This window comes from Populus alba, chromosome 3 (assembly GCF_005239225.2).
Source record: "Populus alba chromosome 3, ASM523922v2, whole genome shotgun sequence".
Lineage (NCBI taxonomy): Eukaryota > Viridiplantae > Streptophyta > Magnoliopsida > Malpighiales > Salicaceae > Populus > Populus alba.
Genome location: NC_133286.1, coordinates 22,328,928 through 22,351,708, shown reverse-complemented (window position 1 = coordinate 22,351,708; position 22,781 = coordinate 22,328,928). Strand labels below are relative to the sequence as shown.

The window sequence follows — 22,781 nt, the reverse complement described above, 5'->3', positions numbered from 1 at the left end:
TATTCAGTTATAACTGTTATAACAGATATTCAGTTATAACTGATTCTATTCATCTACTGCTACTCTACTGCTAACGATGGAGAACAGATTCAAGGCTGATGACCTGGCTTATCAGGGGGTACAGAGACGGAAGTATAATAATAAAAATGTTTACAAAATAAATTTTTATCATTTCAAAATATAAAAACAATTAAATATATCCATTTTTATCTTAACTATCTGTCTTTTTATCCGAAATATTAACCAAATATTACTAGAATGAAAATGATTTCAATATTATGATTTCATACACAATTACTATTTTTCTTATGGGCTCTATTAATGATATTATTATTATTATATATATATAAATGTACACTCACAAAAAGCATGCAAGGTGTTCGGGTAAAATATTCCAGGTATCCATTTCGCGCGTGTTTATGGCTGAGAAGAAACGACACTACAAACACACGGTAAAGGTTGGAAATCCTGCAACTGACCACACTCATCCTTCCAGGTGTCAAAATATTATGAGAGACCGATTTTCATATGATTTTTTTTATGATCGATTTTCATTAAATAAAGTACACAAATAAAAAATAAGTTATATTTATCATTTTAGATAATAAATTACACACACATCAAATCAAATAATTTCATTCTCAAAAAATTATCTTAATCCAAAAATTTAAATTTTTAGATGAGATCTCAAGATATAATTTATATTATTCTTTAATATATCCTCTCAAATAAAAGTCTTTTGAATTTAAAAACTTGTACTATAAACTCACATTACCTTATGTTTAATTTTTTTTCAAATAAATAGGGATGGTAAGATTCGAACTCGTGACCACTTAGTTATCAAAGCTCTAATATTATGTTAAATAACCATCTTAACTCAAAAATTTAAGTTTTTAGATAAGATTTTAAGATATAATTTATATTATTTTTTAACAATTATCTCCACCTCTATACTCAAATAAATCGAGTATTTTAACATGTTCTTTTTAAGTAAATAAAAGTAGACTTTGATAAAAAACATATATAATTGATTTTAAAATATGAAAAATATTAAAAAAATATATAAAAAATTAATTTCAATGACTAGATAAAAAAAAAATAATGACAAGTTTAGTGTCACATCAACTAAGCAATGACTAGAAAAATAATGATGTACTTCTCATGTTCTTGACTTGCAAAAACTCTAATTAATTTCACCGAATTACACGCCAAAGACTTACATGTTTTGCCACAAAATGATATGCAACTTGCACCAATGCCTGCCTTTCAAGGATAGATTTAAAAGTGCGATTGAAAGCGTTGTGATTTTTTTTTTTATATGTTTTAAGAATATATTTTATTTGAAAAAAATATCATATTGGTTTTTTATACATCATATCATATATGGATGCTATTTTTATCAAATCCCACATGAAATCTCAATTATGCCCCCCTACAATTTAATCTACTCGACCAAATCTTATTTTACAAGTAGCTTTTATTCTCAAAAACTAATTTTTAAGTGTTTTTAATATGAAAAACATTAAAATAATGATTGTTTTATGTGATTTTAAATGATTTTGATACTAGAGAGTTAAAATTATAGAAAAAAATTTAAAAAATAATATAAATAAAAAAATACTTTAAAAAATCAATGTCAATCACATTACTGATCACAGGTCACAGATTATTACGATCTTAAAATACACAGAATGCGTACATTGAAGCAGTAAATCTAATGAGAAAACTAAGAAAAAGAAAAGAAGAGTTTTTCCCATCTCCTAAGTCCAAGAAATAAACAACAATTCCAACCCCAAGTAGTCCTTCATGTGCCTAAACCGACCATGCTCTTCGCCTGTGCTCTATTAAGATTTCCTAGTTCATGTGCGAATTTTATAACTATGCACACAATTGCTCTTAGCAATAAATTATGTAATAAGTACGAATCTTTTTTCTTGAGTAATAAAATATGAATGAAGAAAGGATAAAAACTATAGTAAAAAATTAAGGTTTAAAGAAAGTTGGTAGTGAGTAGGTTCAATCTTTTCCCTGTCTTTTTCTCAGTTGATTCAGTCTTTGATAGATATCACCACACATGCTCAATATTTCTACATTAGTTCGCTCCCTCTTCAACCCATCTTAGCTCCATTATTGTTCTCTTAAGAAGGGTTCTTGGCTTCAACAGTAGCTAGTGGCTGACCACTAAGGTACTGCACTTCTCTACTTTCTTGTTTTCTTGATAATGCAATGTGGACACTCGAAGGGTGGTGTAATTTGAAGTTGGTTGGAGTAGTTGTTGAGACTCTAAGCTGTTTTTGTTCACTCCTTTAAGTAATGGGAATGGTGGGTGCATATTATGCTTACATGTGTTTCTTGTAGCTAAGGGAAAAGTTGGTGTGTTGTAGTGCTTGTTTGCTTAAGGTTGCCTGTTGTATTTGGTTACTTAGGTTGCCCAACTATTGAAGTAGATCTGTTGTGTTAATGTTACTAACTCCACTTTCTTTATTACTGAGAGTCTAACAATGCCACGGTGGTTAATGTGTGATTTATACTGTTTGATTGTTGTGAAAATGTGAAAGGAACTTTCGTTTTGGGCCTTTTGAAGCTTGAAGTATGCATCAATGGGTCTTAATCGAGTAAAATGTTTACTTTGAGGCTGAATGAAAGAGTATTTTAATTTCGTTTCCCATATCATGACACCCCATGTGGTATTGCGATGCCATTTTCTTTGATTTTCTTTCATTTTCTTAGCAGTTGAAGTTGTTCTGAGTGTAAATGTTGACCCGGTGGTTTTCTTGCTGCTTTTGCAGATATTCGTGGTTTCTGGTCTAGAGCTTCCAATTAAAGTGCCTAGTGTTGCTCTGTAACTGTGTCATGGATGAGGAATTATAAGGTTCTTTATTCTTTTGTTTCCCTGCCTTCATCTTTACCCTTTTAGAGGAAGAATTCAACGAAGTCCATTACTGAGAGAAGTGGTGATCTCGTAATTGTGGTCAAAATAACCCTCAGATTTCTTGTGTTCCACCATCAACTTTAGTGAATCAAATTTGTCCAAATAGCCTTGAAATCACTAGAACAAAGTTGGTTTCTTACCATTTGAATCCTATTCGTTTCCTGAATTTCCGTTCACCTCTGTTGAATCTTTACCCTGTTTCAATATCCTTAGTTTGGAAGCCTCCTTGTCTTCCTGTGTGATTGTTGAGTGCTCCTTGCATAACTCTGGTTTGTCAGTGTAAACTAAAAAAATGCAGAAGCCACCACAATCAATCGACTTTGCTCTAAAGGAGACCTCACCAAACATTGGTGCGGGATCTGTCACAGGAGATAAGCTTTCCTGCACCTATGACCTTGTTGAGCAAATGCAATATCTTTATGTTCGTGTGGTGAAAGCCAAAGATTTGCCTCCCAAAGATATTACTGGTAGTTGTGATCCCTATGTTGAAGTAAAGCTTGGAAATTACAAGGGTGTTACTAAACATTTTGAGAAGAAAAGCAACCCAGAATGGAATCAGGTTTTTGCTTTCTCAAAAGATAGAATTCAAGCTTCAGTTTTGGAGGTGTTTGTGAAGGATAAGGATGTTGTCTTAGATGATTTGATTGGTAGGATGATGTTTGATCTCAATGAAGTGCCAAAACGTGTTCCGCCGGATAGTCCTTTGGCACCACAGTGGTATAGACTGGAAGATAGGAAGGGAGAGAAGATTAAGGCTGGGGAGCTGATGCTGGCTGTTTGGATGGGAACTCAAGCAGATGAGGCATTCCCAGACGCTTGGCATTCAGATGCAGCCAGCGTTGGTCCTGATGGTGTTAACAAAATCCGATCCAAGGTATATATTTCACCCAAGCTTTGGTACGTTAGGGTCAATGTGATTGAAGCTCAGGACTTGGTGCCTAGTGACAAAAGTCGGTTCCCAGAAGTGTTTGTGAGGGGCACCCTTGGAAATCAAGTGTTGAGAACTAGGACATCTCAAACCAAGACTGTCAATCCAATGTGGAATGAGGACTTGATATTTGTAGTTGCTGAACCTTTCGAGGAGCCTTTGATTTTGACCGCCGAAGATAGATTGGGAGCAAATAAAGATGAAGTTCTGGGGAAGTGCGTGATCCATTTGCACCTTGTGCAGAGGAGGCTAGACCACAAGCCAGTTAACACTAGGTGGTTTAATCTTGAGAAGCATGTAGTTGTAGATGGAGAACAAAAGAAAGAAACCAAGTTTGCCAGCAGGATTCATTTGAGGATCTGTTTAGATGGAGGGTATCATGTTTTGGATGAATCAACTCACTACAGCAGTGACCTTAGGCCAACAGCAAAGCAGTTATGGAGGTCTAGCATTGGGATCTTGGAACTTGGGGTTCTAAGTGCTGTAGGGCTGATGCCAATGAAGAAAGTGGATGACCGAGGGACGACAGATGCCTACTGTGTAGCTAAATACGGGCAGAAATGGATCCGGACAAGGACAATTGTCGACAGCTTCAACCCAAGGTGGAATGAGCAGTACACATGGGAGGTTTTCGACCCGTGTACTGTCATTACAATTGGGGTTTTTGATAATGGTCACATACACGGTGGTGGAGGGGGGAAAGACTCCAGAATTGGGAAAGTCAGAATTCGTCTATCCACTCTCGAAACTGACAGAGTTTATACACACTCCTATCCTCTTCTGGCCATACAGTCTTCCGGGGTGAGGAAAACAGGTGAAGTTCAGTTAGCTGTGAGGTTCACATGCTCATCTCTGGTCAACATGTTGCACATGTATTCGCATCCATTGTTACCAAAAATGCACTACGTCCATCCATTGTCAGTAATGCAGCTTGATAGCTTGAGGCACCAAGCTATGCAGATTGTGTCCATGAGGCTGAGCAGGTCCGAGCCACCTTTGAGGAAAGAGGTTGTGGAATATATGCTAGATGTAGATTCACATATGTGGAGCATGAGGAGGAGCAAGGCCAACTTTTTCAGAATTATGGCTGTTCTAAGTGGCTTGATTGCTGTTGGGAAATGGTTTGATCAAATCTGCAACTGGAAGAACTCTCTTACCACCATTTTAATTCACATCCTCTTCATAATCTTGGTCCTTTATCCAGAGCTAATACTTCCCACAATTTTCCTCTACCTTTTCCTGATCGGACTCTGGAACTATCGGCGGAGACCAAGACACCCTCCTCACATGGACACCCGACTCTCTCATGCTGATGCTGCTCATCCTGATGAACTTGATGAAGAATTCGATTCATTCCCTACTTCCAGACCATCGGATATCGTCAGAATGCGATACGATCGTCTAAGAAGTATCGCGGGGAGGGTTCAGACTGTGGTCGGTGACCTTGCAACTCAAGGGGAAAGATTTCAGTCTCTGATAAGCTGGAGAGACCCGAGGGCTACCACCTTGTTTGTGACATTCTGTTTAATTGCTGCCATAGTTCTCTATGTCACTCCTTTCCAGGTTCTAGCCCTTCTCATTGGCCTTTATGTCTTGAGACATCCAAGGTTCCGCCACAAGCTCCCTTCCGTCCCCCTCAACTTCTTTAGGAGGTTGCCTGCAAGGTCTGACAGCATGCTATAAGCTCAGTTCTGCCCCCAGCTTAGCTCCTACCAGCCATATTTTCTTATGATATATATCATGTCTTCCTGTTATTTTCTTCTTCGTGTAACTGGACCCTCTTGTGCACAACTATAAAGTGTAAAGCCCAACATGGCAACAGCTTTCAGCATTTTTTTATTTAAGTATTTTTCATGAGTTAGCTATAACTTAGTCCCCATAAGTTGGCAAAAATAATTAATTAGTCCTCTTTGTTTTATGAACTATTATAATTAATCTCTATGTTATTAAATTCATTTATAACTTGATCCTTATATTCCATTTCATGTTCTTTTTCATTTTTTTTATTTTTTTTTGTTGTTTTAAGAAATAGAAAAGGAAGGAAAAAAAGAGTAGAATGGATCAAAATATTCATGAGAAAAAATCACTTTTTGAAACAAAAATTTATCTCTGTTAGCATGGAGTTATTGACAATTATATCAATATCAAGACATAATAAATACTCGTGTAATTATCAAAGCAAACAAATGTTATATCAAATAGAATTTAAACAAAATGCAAGTGTAAATTTCAAAATTAGATGAATACTGAATACTCATATAATAAAGCAATATATATATATATATATATATATATATATATATATTCATTCAAGAATTAATCAATTGTACTTATCATATAATCAATATATATATATTATTTAAATTACATGCAAATTAAAGATTATCCCATTCACTCGAAAAACAAAAGTAACAGATAAAAAGATGCAGAACTGGAGACTAGTGAAGATCTTTAGAAGGAACGTGAATAGAACCTATAATGGATATAAAAAACACTAAAAAATGACTCAAAGCAAAAATAACATAAAATATTAAAATGCTAAGCTTAGAGATAAAAAAAAATGTAATAATAAAGCTGAACTGATTCATCCAATTATTCTCGAACATAACTTAAATTAATCGAACTTAATAGATCTAATTAACCTCTACTACAAGGTCAACTGGTCGATCAATTCAGACCAACCGATTGATTAGGATATCTAGAATCCTGAACTGTCAGTTTCTCAATCTATAAATCCTAAAAACAATTGACTTGTTCTTCTAAAACCTATAATCTAGTCTTCTGATTAGTTAGTTTAAGCCCACCAAAAATCCTAATACATCAATTAAAACTACTAAATCATTAAATCAAAATAAAAAATCCTAAACTCTTCTTTAATTATTAACTATCAATTCTTTGAAAACAATAAGAAGAGAGATATTTACTTGTTTAAAAACTTAAGTTTAAAACTGAAATTCTTTGTACACAAGAAAGAAAAGTCATTAAGAAGAGAGGTAAAGAAAAAAGAAATCAATCATATGATCACATTCTTTTTAAATATACAGGGCTGGGTTTTGACTGAACTTTGAGCTTAGGTTTGAATAGCCAAGAATATCAATTACATATATATTTACAAAAAAAAAAAAAAAAACATTTAAAGCAAATACAAGGTAAATGAAAGTTAAATATGAAGTTGTTTACTAGTTTAAGGAAAACTAAGAAACCTAATCTAACAATTCTAAGATAAAAATGTTGATTATATCAATTGGGATGGTAAAAATTACTCAATAATATGCTACTTTATTTCTATAAAGGAAGCTTGTAATTTTATATCTTTTTAATAATTTGTTCAAGTGAATTAATGTCTCAAGATTGAGATAATAACATAATATAAATTTATCTTTATAATAATTTTAGATTAAATTTATATATTTTTAAATAAAAAAACACAGAAAAACATGTATCTTCTATTTTTACCCGTCTTTTTTGTCATGGAGTAACCAAACTATATGAAAATCAAGTGAATTTTAATTAATGTGGGCTTAAAGCCTGTTCAAATTTAATCAAATCAATTTTGGGTTATAAACACTCACGCATACGTCCCTAAATTAACAAGTTCTATGGCATTGGTACCGAGCTCTCCTTTTCTCCCTAGTGGACCTCAAGCCCAGAATTAAAGCAAAGTGACCCCAGAGAAGAAACACCGAAGAAAAAAAAAATCGAAGGCCGAAATGAGAAAGCACCACCAAAATCACCACAATTGATTCTTGATTAACACCTTTTACATATAATCAAAAGATAATAAATGATAAGTTACAATATATATATATATATATATATATATATATATATAGAGAGAGAGAGAGAGAGAGAGAGATATAGATATAAAGAGTGATTGACTAACATTATCTCCGTCCATACCTCTTCCCAAAAAATCCAAGAAAAAAAAAAAACTCTCACACTACCATGTTTTTAAAGAAGAAACTTACCATGAACTAATAAATTTAGTTAAAGTCTCGATTCACAATGTCATTTTAATAATAATAAAAAATTTGATATACATTATCCAGTTAATTTGCAAGTTGACTTCATTATTATTGTTATAATTCAATTTTGATTCATTTGCTCTTTAATCTAATTTTAAGGGGTTAAAATTTGAAATTAAAAGATCAGGGGCTTGAATGAACATTTGGAAACTTTAAGGACCAAATTGAGAAATGTTCGTCCCCAGCCATAAATGGCGTCGTTTTGTCATTTCCATTCTTCGTCTTCTTCCTTTGAAAACAGAGGAGACCACCTGCGAAAGAAATATAGAATGACAGCACCCAGACAAGCAACTCACACCACCAGACACATTGCAATGCCCATGACTTCCATCACCAGCTTCGCAGTTCGTTTCCATGTCCTTCACCGCCATAACAAGCCGTTGAGAAGTGGAGGAAACCACCACCAACAGTCCAGCAATGGCGGGATTGTTGGTGTCCCAATCCAACCAAAACGCGGAGTCTCAAATTCTATCTCCCCATGAAGATCAGCGTCCGGGGAAGACAAGGATTAGCCTTGCGCGAGAAAAGCCTTAAAAACAGTTCATGCACGCTTGCAAGTAAATAAAAACAAAAGGGAAAGAAAATGGAGCCGGGTTACTGCTCTGAACCAGTAGCCTGGGTCTGGCCTAGACTATAAAAAAACAGAGAGAAACAGGCCGAATTTTAACCTCCAGCCCTGCCACCTCAAATTATGTTGGTTAAGGGTGTGTTTGGCAAAGCACACCATTATACATTGTTCATATATTTTATTCTTTTTTATTTTGATATGTAGTCAAATAAACCCCGTTTTGATATTAGAAAATTCTGAAAATATTTGGGGATCTTTATTGATTTATTCATGGGTCCATCACATTTTGTTGTAATTGTTTTCCTTACATTTTATGTTTGTTCTGCTATGTGCTCAATCTATGGATCATTGATGTTAAATGCAAATATGTTGCGCAATGCTTTTTTTTTATTATTCTTTTTTTAGAAAAATAAATAATAAAAAAAAGAAAAAAGGCATGGAAAATTTGTTTCTACTTCATTAAAAATTTAAAATTTTGCGAACTTTTTTGAGTTTGTGCAATATTTATCAACCCTAGAATTGAAAATATTCATAGGTAATGTTCACTGACGTTAGAGTCAGTAACATAATAGGAAGAACAAAGAAAAAAAAAGGAAGAACAAATTCCTAACAATTTTAGACAAAACTAGCAATACAGTTTGCCTCAAGTAGGATGATTAAGTGGTGATAATATTTTTTCTTTCGCATAACTTGTCCGTACTATAGAATCTCTGTTGGCCAGTTAGGATTTCTAGTGACCATAATACTAAGTGATGACTCCTTAAACAAGACTTTTTCTTCTAAAAAACAAGATAATATATATCTATTTTTTTTAAAATTAATTTTTAATCAGTCGTCACGATGTCTGGATGTTACAACTATATAAAAAGAAATTAATTCACAAGTTAACACAGCAATTCTGTACTTGGAACCTTTAATTAACCTCAGCATTATTTAGCTAAATAAACACTGTGCCTTCTCTTTGATGATAAAAGTGCAAAGCCAAGGAAGAAAACACCATACAATTAGTTAACTAAGCAAGCATGAGGCCACGAGTTGATGCAGCTTTGACAATGATGCATCAATTTAAAAGCTACTGTTATGGCCTGTGGTGTCTGTGAATAGTTTTCTTAGCCATGCAAGCGCCTCAAACAAGTGTGCTGGGCTTTTCAAGTCATCCATGACATAGCTTCCTGCACCTTTGCTTGATGTTTTTGGATGCGAGAAATATCACCAAAAACGAAACGAAGTTAGTTTCTTCATGAAAAATTTAGTCGTCAGTCTGACCCTAAAACACATCAGCAGCACCAGTTATGGTCAGCAAGAATTGCTACGCCTCTAAGAAATGCTAATCTATTAGAAACTTCTTAATTTTATGTTAATTTAAACAAAGAGACTCTATGTTACAACATCATCATTATCATCATCATTTTTAAATTGCTGGAAGATCCCTCTGTGATACTCATAGATAGTTTAATTATATAGTATTTTCTTTTGTTTCTATCATCACATTTTTAAATTGCTGGAAGATCCCTCTTTGATACTCATAGATAGTTTAATTATATAGTATTTTCTTTTGTTTCTATCATCACATTTTTAAATTGCTGGAAGATCCCTCTGTGATACTCATAGATAGTTTAATTATATAGTATTTTCTTTTGTTTCTATCATCACATTTTTAAATTGATGGAAGATCCCTCTGTGATACTCATAGATAGTTTAATTATATAGTATTTTCTTTTGTTTCTATCATCACATTATTAGTTATTTTTTAAAGTTTTGATTATTCAACGAACATGTAATATAAGTGCCGTACCCTCATGTGAGTACTATATCATGACGACTCTTCTTGGCCGGATCTAGAAATCTTTGATTATTAATAAAACCCTAACTAATTTTTAAGAGATTCTAGGCAAGAAATTAGTTATATAAAAAAAATATATTTTTTTTTGAAAGAATATCTTACTTAGATAGAAAAGTGTGGTAAAAATTTGGCAAGTTAACTCAGAAATTAATTACTCTCAGAAATTAAGTACTTACAACCTTTAATTAATCGAATCAAATTAACCCCAAGTATGATCTCAGAATTATTTAGCTAAATAAACACTGTGCCTTCTCTTTGATGATAAAAGTGCAAAGCCAAGGAAGAAAACACAATACAATTAGTTTAATAAGCAAGCATGAGGCTACGAGTTGATCCAGCTTTTACAATCATACATCAATTTAAAAGCTACTGTTACAGCCTCTGCTATCTGTTGTAAAGGTTTTATAAACCAGTAATTATAAACCACCGCAATTGCATATGGCATTGGAGTGTTATATAGAAAAGCTTTACAACAATGGAGAATAAAGAAGTAGTTGTTACAGGCTATACAAGGAATTATATCCATACATTTTATAATTAGAATTAATCAACTTCTAAACAAACGTAGCACGTAGCACAATCAACTGTAATGCCATGATTTTTTCCTTAATGCTTGGATTGATTGTCTGCAGGAAATGAGTCTGTGTTAGCGCCAATATCTGTGAATAGATTTCTTAGCCAGGCGCCTCAAACAAGTGTGCTGGGCTTTTCAAGTCATCCATGACATAGCTTCCTGCAACTTTGCTTGATGTTTTTGGATGCGAGAAATATCACCAAAAAGGAATCGAAGTTAGTTTCTTCATGAAAAATTTAGTCGTCAGTCTGACCCTAAAACACATCAGCAGCACCAGTTATGGTTAGCAAGAATTTTGCATCCTTACAAGAACATTTGCATGGTTTACGTGGGGGGGGGGGGTTTCTTTTCAGGCATGTCGACTAAGCAATTGCTACGCCTCTAAGAAATGCTAATCTATTAGAAACTTCTTAATTTCATGTTGAAATAATTTAAACAAAGAGATTCTATGTTATATCATCATCATCATCATCATTAGTAAATTGATGGAAGGTCTCTCTGTGATCATGAACTCATAGATAGTTTAATTAATCATTTTCTTCTCAAAAATAAAAAAAAAAACGATCTCTATTGTTTTCGTTAGTTTTATAGTTTTATATATTCGATTAAAAAGTTTTATTGTTTGATAGCATATTGAAAGCATTGCTTTTAACGGAATCAAAAGTAAAACGGATTCATCGATCTGAGATTGATATGAGAGGCTGACAACTGGACTTTTTCCGCATGCTATTAGAAAGAACAAAAATTAAAAGTCATAAGCTTTAAGCTTTTATTTTGCATCAATATGGATTCAACAGTGAAATAATTATTTTCTTTTGTTTCTATTATCACATGTGATTTCATACTTTTAGATTTGATAAAATTGTTTAAAACCTCGAAAAGATCATAGTTTTTTTTAGGTTGTTATGAGCTGAAAGCTGGGCTTGGGAATTGGAATACCTGTAAAATAAAATTCTTTTGTGGGTTTAGGGACTTTTTAACATTGATGGTGGAGGAAAAAAGTCTTAAAGAGGCTATTGTGTATGTTTGTGGATCAAAACGTAGAGAGGAAGAAGATGAAGTTTTCTTATTAAAGAGTAGATTGCTTACCTTAGGGTTAAAGCTGTTTATATAGCCTTGACCAATGAAGGTGTATTTATACAAGAGAAGGAATATCAATGTACTTGCATTATCAGAATTTTGCATTTTATCGATATATATAATTTACCATTTCTGTTGCTATTTAAACACTGATTCCGTCTGAAATGCAATGAAGGATGACTTGTTGATAGGCAGGAATTTAACTCACTAATGCTACTCTTTTAGCTCTTCTATTATATATAAAAGCTATATAAATCCTGCCTGGGTGAATGATTTCAAAATATTACTGTTCTTAGTTTGAAGAAAGTGACATGAAAGGCCTCCTTCATTGTATTTGGGAAAAGTTTTTTGCTTGATCCAGGCCTGATGGTCTACCTAATTAATGGAAGGAATATAATATCATATTTCCATCTCAAAATCCATTTCTCTATTGCTGTGTGTAGATGTATATTGTGATGACGTTATTATCAATGTTATAAAAAATTTGGAGCAAGATTCAACAACATTGTAGCGTCATCAACTTTAATATATATTGGAGCTATGACGTTTTCTATTATATGCAAGGGAAAAAAAGGCCAGTAGACTTGTATATATACTCCATATGACAAAAGTTCCTAACGGTTTATAACGGTCACATTTCCCTCCCGCGCAGTTTCTCTCATAAATCCCCCAAAATAGGAAAACAATTAAGAAAATAAATATTGTGGTGAATAGGCTTCGAGAACTTTTTTGGTTGTGTTCTGCTGTTTAATCTTGACACTTGGCAGTGAACTCAACACCCTTTTGCCCATTTCAACTCTAAGGTGAGTTACTGTACTGTGCTTGTATTGAACATTTCACATTTGCATTATTTTTTTCGTTTCTTTTAGTAGAGAAAACAAAAGGGTTTGAGAGTGGGAGAGAGTACGACGTTTTCTTGTCTTTGTTTTGTGAGAATGCATGTATGGATGTGTTTGTGATCATGTTGAGGATGAACAAAATGTGAGAAGTACTTGTATTTAGTTTTGGCATGTGATGTTTGTTAACAAACTGTGGTGGCAATGGCATTACAGGGAGTGCATTGATTTCCTGCCTTGGTTTTGGCTCCAAGGTTTGTTTCTCTTGACTACTTTTTTCTTGAAGCAACTATATTTGGTGTTCTATGTTTTCCTTGTCCATATCGTCACTTCTTCCCTGCCAATCCTAGCTACTCATGTATTTCACCTGAAGTGGTTAGCTTGTTGGGTGGATTGGTTCATATTCCTGTATTAGTCCTTCAATGTCTTCCTAGGGTTCGAAGCCTTGGCCTTCTGTAAGTCTTTAGGCCATTCTGTTAAACTTCAGTTTAGGGACATGATGATATATGCTTTTAGGGCAGCTATATTGCTAAACATTTGATTTTGAAAAAACACATCTATATATAGGCCATTCTGTCTTCAATGTCTATGGATTGAAACATGGAGAACGTGGATCATTTGTGAGAGGAAATGGTTGCTGTTGGAAGCCTGTTGTCCACTTGAGCAACACTCCTTGTAGTCTTCTTGAAGAATTTTTGTTTTAGTCTTGTTTGATTCAAAATATGATCGCACAATGAAAACGAAGGGTTTCAAGAGTGATTTAATTACTAATGAAAGAAAGAATTTTGGTCACATATGGATACAGAAGGAATTTTTCTTCACCTCAGGTTTTGTTACATATATATGTGTCGGTACCAGGAACCAGCTAAATGGTTAGAAGCTTTGTTTTGAACGTCAGAAGAAAATGATGACTAAATATGTATTTTTCTGTCTTAAAGGGGAAGAAGTTGAAAGGGTTTAAACTCTTATTTCTAAAAAAAGCATACAAGAAGACATGGAAAAGATGCCCTAAATCCAGAATCCTGGATTGTCCATAGATACCTTTGAGCAGTGGTTTCTAAAACTGTAGAGTTATAATTAGGTAGAAGTTGGACTCACTTCATTGCCCTTTTCAGCAGGCATTGCAAGTACTGAAAAGATGGACCCATTAGCATCAATTGAGGATCAATTTGTCAAGCTACATCCATGCCTGCCTGTGAACACAAGAATTGGAATAGTAGGAGGTGGTCCAAGTGGCATATCTGCTGCTTATGCATTGGCAAAGCTTGGTTATCAGAATGTCACAGTGTTAGAGAAGCATCACACTGTGGGTGGCATGTGTGAATCAGTAGACATTGAAGGTACATGATGAAGAGACAAGAAGAAAAAAAAGTGTTTTCTGTTAATTTAGGTTCACTAAGTATAATGATTATATCTGTTCTGCAATATACATGCAGGAAGGATTTATGATCTTGGTGGTCAGGTTTTGGCTAAAAACAGTGCACCTGTCATTTTTCACTTGGCAAAAGAAGTTGGATCAGAACTAGAAGAAATGGATTCCCATAAGCTTGCTCATATTGACAGCTCTACAGGGAAGTATCAGGACATTAAAGTTGCAGATGATTATGTAGCTGTGATCTCACTGACCTTAGAACTGCAGGTTGGTTTCAATTTTCAGTGCAGCCATAGTTTTTTGCTTATTTTGCAGGAATGATATCAATTTAAAGTGTCATTTCATTGTTTACAGGATAAGGCAAAGGATTCTGGTCGAATTGGAGTCCATGCTGTGAGTGAATTAGCTGCAGACTTGACTCCTACGTATCTCGAGAGTCGTGGATTCAAATCTGTTCCCAAATCTGTGGCTTATGGATATACTGCTTCTGGTTATGGATTTGTTCAAGACATGCCTTATGCATACATTCATGAGTTCACCCGGACTTCCATGGCTGGAAAGATTCGGCGTTTCAAAGGTGGATACACTAGTCTTTGGCAGAAGATCAGTGAATCACTTCCAATTGAGGTTAATTGCAAAACTGATGTGCTGGCCATCAGGCGCAGTTCCGACAGTGTTAGAGTTGATGTTAAAAGAAACAATGGGGAAATTCAAGAAATGGAGTTTGATAAGATAATTATCTCTGGTTCATTTCCTTTCAGAAATGGAAATACTTACAGATTTCCAGCAGAAAAATCTACAGGTTTCTTGAACTTCATACCTCTAGATTTCCACCTTTTAAATTCCTCTCTCCTTTCAGGAAATGGCTAACAAGGTATTCTTGTTGCAGAATCTGAGACTGAAGTGATGGATCTCAGTGAAGTTGAAAGATATTTCTTCAGAAAAGTTCAGACAATCGACTACTACACCACTGTTTTAAAGATCAAAGGGCTAGAAGACATGCCAGTTGGATTTTATTACTTTGGTGAATATATGGAAGATCCTGCAACAATTGGACATCCCGTTGCGATGCAGAAATTCTATGCTGACACAGACATTTTCTTATTTTGGTCCTATGGGAACTCTTTCGATATAAAGGGACCAACAGTCGCTGAGCTAGCCAAGAAGGTAGTCATGTCCATGGGGGCAAAAGTTGAGGAAGAAGTTCTCCAGAGAAGATTCAAGTACTTCCCCCATGTTGGTAGCCAAGGTATGCTTGACGAACTGTTCCTACACCATTGAACCAAACCAGATAGGCATCCAAATTCATTCATTATTTTTATTTAAATTTCAAAACAGAAATGAAGGATGGATTCTATGACAAACTGGAGTCTGAACTTCAAGGCCAGAGGAACACTTACTATGTTGGTGGGCTCATGGCATTTGAACTCACGGAGAGAAATTCATCTTATGCCATGGATCTTATCTGCAAGCATTTTGCAAATAACAACCCAGTAGCTATGTTTCCATATGTTAAGGTAATTTGACTTTGACAAGTTTTTAGTGATAAATGGATAAGAGGATCAAATGATGCTTGAATTTAATACTTTGAAACAACACTTGCTTGTTGATTGTGATATCGCAGAGTTTGTTTTCTTTGAAATCGGATTGCTGGGATAGAAATCCAAAAGAACTAGGTGAAGGACTGGAGTTTCCTGATCTTTCTACACTTGATGGTTACTTGAAACACTGGGGAACTGAAAGTATGACGAAGGACAAAACACTCTATACCTGGATTGGTGAAGATGGGGCAGTAGTATGTCAAAGAACTTATGCAGAACTTCATGCCAAAGCTTCCTGCATTGCTCGTAAACTCTTGACCAGCCGAAAACCCGTTATCAAGCCCGGTGACCGGGTCCTCTTAGTCTATGTACCAGGGCTGGACTTTATTGATGCCTTTTTTGGGTGCTTAAGAGCCAAGGTCCTACCAGTCCCAGTCCTCCCACCAGATCCTCTGCAAAGAGGTGGGCAAGCACTATTGAAGATTGGAAGCATTGCTAAATCTTGCAATGCAGTTGCAATTCTGTCAACCCTTCTTTATCACTCAGCAGTTCGGGCAGGTTCTGTGAAGAATCTAATCTCATTAGCAGGGAAAAATGGGAAATGGCCGAACCTTCCATGGATGCATACAGATTCTTGGCTAAAGGACTCCAAAGTCCTGGCTCCAGAAAACATAGCATATGAATCTGAATCTCAGCCGGATGATTTGTGTTTTCTGCAGTTCACTTCAGGGTCAACTGGTGATGCTAAAGGTGTAATGATAACTCATGGTGGTCTTATTCACAATGTGAAGTTGATGAAGAGGAGGTATAAGAGCACCTCAAAGACAGTACTAGTCAGCTGGCTTCCGCAATACCATGACATGGGGCTAATTGGTGGACTTTTTACTGCTCTAGTTAGTGGTGGATCAGCAATTTTGTTTTCTCCAATGACTTTTATCAAGAACCCTCTTCTATGGCTTCAGATCATGAGCAAATACCATGCTACTCATAGTGCCGGTCCCAACTTCGCCTTTGAACTGCTAATCCGAAGATTGGAGTATGCTGACAAGGATAAGGTTCGAAACTTTGACCTCTCTTCTTTGATTTTCCTCATGGTTGCTGCTGAACCAGTGAGGCAGAGAACTTTGAAAAGATTTGTTGAGCTCACTAGGCCTTTTGGTCTTTCGCAAGAAGTAATGGCTCCTGGTTATGGATTGGCCGAGAATTGTGTGTTCGTCACCTGTGCATATGGAGAAGGTAAGCCCATATTGGTAGACTGGCAAGGAAGAGTCTGTTGCGGGTATGTGGAACCAAATGGTGAAGATATTGACATCCGAATAGTCGATCCAGAGTCCAATGAGGAGCTTAGAGAATCTGGAAGGGAAGGAGAGATATGGATTAGTAGTCCGAGTGCTGGAATTGGGTACTGGGGAAGGGAGGAACTCAGCCAAAGTACTTTCAGAAATGTGCTTCAAAATCATCCAGGAAGAAAATATACAAGAACTGGAGACTTGGGACGGATTATTGATGGAAAGGTGTTCATCACGGGAAGAATCAAGGATCTGATTATAGTAGCCGGAAGGAATATTTACTCTACAGATGTAGAGAAAACAGTTGAGAGTGCATCCGAACTTCTACGCCCAGGTTGCTGTGCTGTCATAGGTGTTCCTGAGGAAGTCTTGTCATCAAAAGGGATTTCACTTCCTGATTGTTCTGACCAGGTTGGCTTGGTTGTAATTGCCGAGGTTAGAGATGCTAAGCATGTTGAAAAGGATGTGGTGGAGAACATAAGGAGTCGTGTCGCGGAAGAACATGGGGTGACACTGGCTTCTATCAAGCTGATCAAGCCCAGGACTATCAGCAAAACAACATCAGGTAAAATCAAGAGGTTCGAATGCCTCAAACATTTTACTGATGGAACTCTAAACATAGTGCCAGACCCATTTTTTGCAAAACGAAAATTGCTTCGTTCATTTACCACCGGGACATCTAAAGAGGGATTAACTCCTCGATCTCGGCTTGCAACATCTCCTACACCAACTGCCAAATTGATGAATAAAGAAATAGTAGAATTTCTGAAGGGGCTTGTTTCTGAGCAAACAGGAATTCCTATCAAGAATATCTCTGCCACCGAGAGTCTTGTTTCATATGGAATTGACTCGATTGGTGTGGTCAGAGCGGCTCAAAAACTTTCAGATTTCCTCGGTGTGCCAGTTGGTGCAGTAGATATCTTCACTGCCACCTGCATTGCAGACTTGGCAAGCTTCTCAGAGAATCTGGCGATGAAGTCTCAACCTCAGCTCATGAACTCTCAATCCTATCAACCAGAACCTGATATTGATTCTGCTGCGTTTGACACAGAAGTTTCCACGACTCGCCTAATCAGTGTCTGGTTTTTCCAACTTCTTGCCCTTGTTTATGTCTGTGCCATGCTGAGCTTCCCTGCTTATTTTTCAGTTTCGGCTTTCACAAGTTTGCTTTCAGCAAGTCATATGCTAAATGAGGAATTTCCCTGGTGGAATTACTTGATTCCCTTGGCATTGGCTCCTCTTGCTTGGATCCTTGGCATCATTTCTACTTGTATTAGCATTGCTTTCTTGGGGAATTCTTTCTTGAAACCTAACTATGCCCTGACCCCTGAAGTATCTATCTGGTCTATTCACTTTGTCAAGTGGTGGGCACTGTACAAGGCCCAAGAAATCTCTTCAAAAGTTTTTGCAGAGCATTTGAGAGGAACAGTGTTCCTTAATTATTGGTTTGAGATGCTCGGTGCTAAGATCGGATCTTCAGTTTTGCTTGATACAGTTGACATTACAGATCCATCTCTAGTTTCAATTGGAGATGGAGCTGTAATTGCAGAAGGGGCGTTGCTCCAAAGCCATGAGGTAAGGAATGGAATCTTGAGCTTCAAAGCCATTAGAATCGGCCGAAATTCTTCAGTTGGTCCTTACGCTGTAATCCAGAAAGGAAGTACATTGGGAGAAGAAGCAGATGTGCAGCCCTTGCAGAAGACAGAAGGTGGAAAAGCTGTACTCAAATCTAGCAAGGCTCACAATGTTCAGAAGGTAATTTTTTATATATTTTTCAATTTATTTTATCTTACCCATAACTGCATAGGTTATAGGTTTCTTCCCCCATTTTCTCATCTTACACTAATTCGATTCTTTCCAATTATTGCAAAAATGTGTGGAGAAAGTTTTTTTACATAATTGAAACAAGAACTGATCATACTCGTTATAATTTATACAATGGTTTCAGGGTGCAATGCTGTCTGATAAGGCCACGTACCACTTCATGGGCATCTACATGGTTGGTCTCATCAGCACTCTCTCAGCAGCCATTATTTACTTCCTTTACATTTGGCTATCTCAAAAGCCTGCCTCCCTTCAACACTTCTCATTTCTCTGCATCTCTGGAGCCTTTCACTGGACTCCATTCACCATCATTGCTTATGCTACAATGATTGCTAATGTCCCATCAAACCCAGCCACCTTTGCAATCTCAGTTGCTATTGTTCACTTGGCTCATGGCCTGATACTCAGCCTCCTCACATGCACTTTGACCCATTTTCTTGCTGAAAAACAAGAGAAAAGGGAATCCCACATGAAAGCTTGGCTCCGGCATAGAATTACTATTGCCTGCCACCTTAGATTTGCCAAACTCCTGTCAGGAACAGAAGCATTCTGCATTTATTTGCGCCTTTTGGGTGCAAGTGTCGGTGAGCATTGTTCCATCAGGGCTGTCAATCCTGTATCAGACCCAGAGCTCATTACAATTGGTGATGGTGTGCACCTTGGTGACTTCAGTCGGATGATTGCTGGCTTCTATTCATCCAGTGGGTTTACTCAAGGAAAAATTGAAGTGCAGGACAATTCGGTTGTCGGGAGTCAAAGCCTCATCCTCCCTGGTTCGGTTGTTCAAAAGGATGTCATTCTTGGTGCTCTTTCAGTGGCTCCTGCAAATTCAGTTCTTCGACAAGGCGGCGTCTATATTGGATCTCAAACTCCAGTCATGATCAAGAACACCATGCATGCCTTGGATGAGAGGATAGAAGAGATGGATTTCAAATACAAGAAGATAGTTGGCAATTTAGCTGCAAATTTGGCTGCCAATACTCTGAAGGTTAAAGCAAGGTATTTCCATCGAATTGGTGTTGGTGGGAAGGGATACCTGAAGATTTATGACAACCTGAAAGGATTTCCAGACCACAAGATATTCCAGGCTGGGAAGAGCTATCCTATTGTAGTCAGGCATAGCAACGGCATGAGTGCTGATGATGATGCAAGAATCGATGTACGTGGAGCAGCAATAAGAATACTTTCAGAAGACAATAGAAGCAACTCTTCTTCGCTTCTTGATCTAACATTGAAGACAGGCAAGGCATTATCTGCACGCACTATTGCTGATTTTGCAACATGGTTAATTTGTGGACTTCCTGCAAGGGAGCAGCAAGTGAAGCGAGCCCCACATATCCGTGATGCAGTTTGGATGTCTCTGCGCAATGCGAATTCTTTTGCTGAGCTACACTACTACTCAAATATCTGCAGGCTCTTCAGGTTTTCGGACGGACAGGAAATGTATGTGAAATTCAAATTGCGGCCTGGTGACGAAAACATAAGTGAGGATTCAGGTAAAGTTGAGCCTATGGGAATTCTCCCACCAGAAACAGGTGCAATTCCACGGGATGAAAAGGATACTCGTCCCTTACTTTTCCTAGCCGAAGATTTCCAAAGCCGTGTAAGTTCTCCAGGAGGCGTTCGCTACATTTTCCAGCTGCAAATCCGACCTGTTCCACATGATGATGCCACTTGTGAGATTGCACTTGACTGCACCAAACCATGGGATGAGTCTGAATTCCCTTATATTGATATAGGGGAAATTCACATTGATCAAAATCTCACCGGTGCAGAATCAGAAGCACTAGAGTTTAATCCTTATATTCGATGCCATGAGGTGGATGTGATCCGTGCCACTTCATCCTCCCAAAGTGCTTCAATTGATCATGGTCGTTCATTGATATATGAAATTTGTCAGCATTTGAGGAATGGAGAACCACTTCCAGAAGCTTGGAGGATCTTCATAGAGCAAAGTGATGTTAAAGTGGACCTTTCAGGCTGTCCAATGGCAGCAGCATTGGAGAAAAAGGACTCGGGAAAAGTTACACTAGCAAGGACATGGTATCAGACCTTATGGGTCATTTTTGCTCAACCATTGCTGCAAACATTTCTTCCATACTTCCTGATGGGGTTGCTCATCTTTGCTCCACTGAACTGGATTCTTCTCTTGAAGGAAAGCAAGAAAGTCGCAATGCATTGGTTGCTTCCTTTGGTTTGGGTTTCTTCAGGAGTTCTAGCAGCATTAGCATGTGTTGTGGCCAAGTGGATTCTTGTGGGGAAAAAGAAAGAAGGCCAAACAGTACACATTTGGAGCATGGGAGTCTTCATGGACACTGTGTGGCAAGCTTTCAGAACTGTAGTAGGGGACTACTTCATGGAAATGACTAGAGGGTCTATCTTATTTTTGCTATGGCTAAAGCTCATGGGTTCAGACATTGATTTGGACCAAGGAGCCTATGTAGATAGCATGGGAGCAGCATTGAATCCAGAAATGGTGGAGATTGAGAGAGGTGGTTGTGTAGGAAGAGAAGCTTTACTGTTTGGACATATATATGAAGGTGACGGAGGGAAAGTTAAGTTTGGCAGGATAAGAGTTGGAGAAGGTGGATTTGTAGGGAGTAGAGCAATTGCCATGCCTGGTGTTAGAGTAGAGATAGGAGGCAATCTTAGTGCTCTTTCTCTTGCCATGAAAGAAGAAATTGTTAGGTCTAGGTGAATTAATGGTTCGTGCCTGCTGCTGAAATAGCAGCTGCGCAACCCATCTCCTTTTGCACTAAGAATAAAGCTGGTCTCCCCAATAAATTACCAGTATTTTATAAATGGAAAAGTATATTTATGGAATGTGTTATGGTTCCTGCCTCTCTCTGTCATGATCTTTTTTTTTTATGGCTAGAAGTCTTAAGCATAGGTGAAAGCCAAAAAACCCGTTTCAGTCCAGTTCAAGATATAAATCACAAAGTAAATTAATTAGATCGATTCCAAATATATATTATTTCATTTGAAAAACAAATTACATTGTTATGCCAAAAAAAAAAAACTTAATCAACTCATTAGCCAAAGATAGAAAACCTCTTCAAATTTCAATTGGGATTTTTATACTAGTATATTTGTTTACGTTATGTAACAAGTTAATAACAATTTTTTAAAAAATATTAAAAATATTTTAAACGTTTTGAGTCTAGTAATTATACCAAACTCAAATATAATTATCAGATTCAAAATGTTTGAACTTAGCGTGGTCACCAAACTTAAAGTACTTGGGTCTGGAATGATTGTTAAATCTAAAACACTTGTGAGTCTAGTATTTTAGCGTCAAGCTCAAATACCTTAAATCTTGTGTGGCAACGGCAATCAAGTCAAGCCTAAAGTGGTAAAGTAGCAAAGAAAAAATAATAAAAGAAGAAAATAAAAGCTAAAAATATGTCCATTAAATAAATAAAATTATTATTATAATTCATAGTAAAAAAAACCTATTGATCTACAATGATTTTATCATATTATTTAGTTTTTGTTATAATAATTGCAAGAGATTTATGTTATCATAGCATATATAGAATGTAAAATAAGATTATCTAAAATGGGGATGACTACCAGCTAAAGTGAGTGTCTTTACTCTTCAGCATCGCAATTCACTTGAGACATACCAAAGAAGTATGGAAATAATTTTTTTTATTTGAAATATATATATATATTTATTTGAAATATATATATATATATATATATATATATATATATATATATATAATATATATATATGTATTCCTTTCTTTTCGACATCGCATTCCCTTATTCCCGCGAGTCAACTACATATACATCTATAACTTAATTGAAAGAAAAATCATATTCTAATAATCTGAAAAAATTTTAAATTCTCATGCTATAACTATGGGATACTTATAACATGAAAAAAAAATACAAAAAAAAGTGATAAACAAGAGAGAGGATTTTTTTAATAAATGAGAAATTCTTATCATTTTTATATGGGAT

The 22,781-nt window shown here is 36.2% G+C and overlaps 2 protein-coding genes across 4 annotated transcripts; both read left to right on the top strand.

Moving 5' to 3' along the window:
- Positions 1-1,937: 1,937 nt before the first annotated feature.
- LOC118028375 (multiple C2 domain and transmembrane region protein 5) lies at positions 1,938-5,721 on the top strand. 3 transcript variants are annotated; one of them, XM_035031945.2, is made up of 2 exons: positions 1,938-2,186; positions 2,790-5,721. In XM_035031945.2, exon 2 carries the CDS (start codon positions 3,225-3,227, stop codon positions 5,541-5,543), a length of 2,319 nt encoding a protein of 772 aa, XP_034887836.1. In that variant the 5' UTR covers positions 1,938-2,186; positions 2,790-3,224; the 3' UTR covers positions 5,544-5,721. The 3 variants fall into 3 exon arrangements, with proteins under 3 accessions (XP_034887836.1, XP_034887853.1, XP_034887845.1); XM_035031962.2 differs by lacking the exon at positions 1,938-2,186 and adding an exon at positions 2,318-2,684; XM_035031954.2 differs by lacking the exon at positions 1,938-2,186 and adding an exon at positions 2,318-2,687.
- Positions 5,722-11,235: 5,514 nt separating this feature from the next.
- On the top strand, positions 11,236-21,629 carry LOC118028397 (uncharacterized). Its single transcript, XM_073408024.1, has 8 exons — positions 11,236-13,040; positions 13,905-14,126; positions 14,223-14,425; positions 14,513-14,960; positions 15,048-15,407; positions 15,497-15,675; positions 15,783-18,743; positions 18,937-21,629. Exons 1-8 carry the CDS (start codon positions 12,965-12,967, stop codon positions 21,508-21,510), a joined length of 7,023 nt encoding a protein of 2,340 aa, XP_073264125.1. The 5' UTR covers positions 11,236-12,964; the 3' UTR covers positions 21,511-21,629.
- Positions 21,630-22,781: the final 1,152 nt, after the last annotated feature.

Excerpts from the sequence above, each read along its gene's own strand:
- LOC118028375 (XM_035031945.2), top strand. The coding sequence starts at position 3,225 with ATGCAGAAGCCACCACAATCAATCGACTTTGCTCTAAAGGAGACCTCA.
- LOC118028397 (XM_073408024.1), top strand. The coding sequence starts at position 12,965 with ATGTTTGTTAACAAACTGTGGTGGCAATGGCATTACAGGGAGTGCATT. Across the intron at positions 14,127-14,222 it reads TGAATCAGTAGACATTGAAG|GAAGGATTTATGATCTTGGT; the intron begins GTACATGATGAA and ends ATATACATGCAG. Across the intron at positions 15,676-15,782 it reads CTATGTTTCCATATGTTAAG|AGTTTGTTTTCTTTGAAATC; the intron begins GTAATTTGACTT and ends GTGATATCGCAG.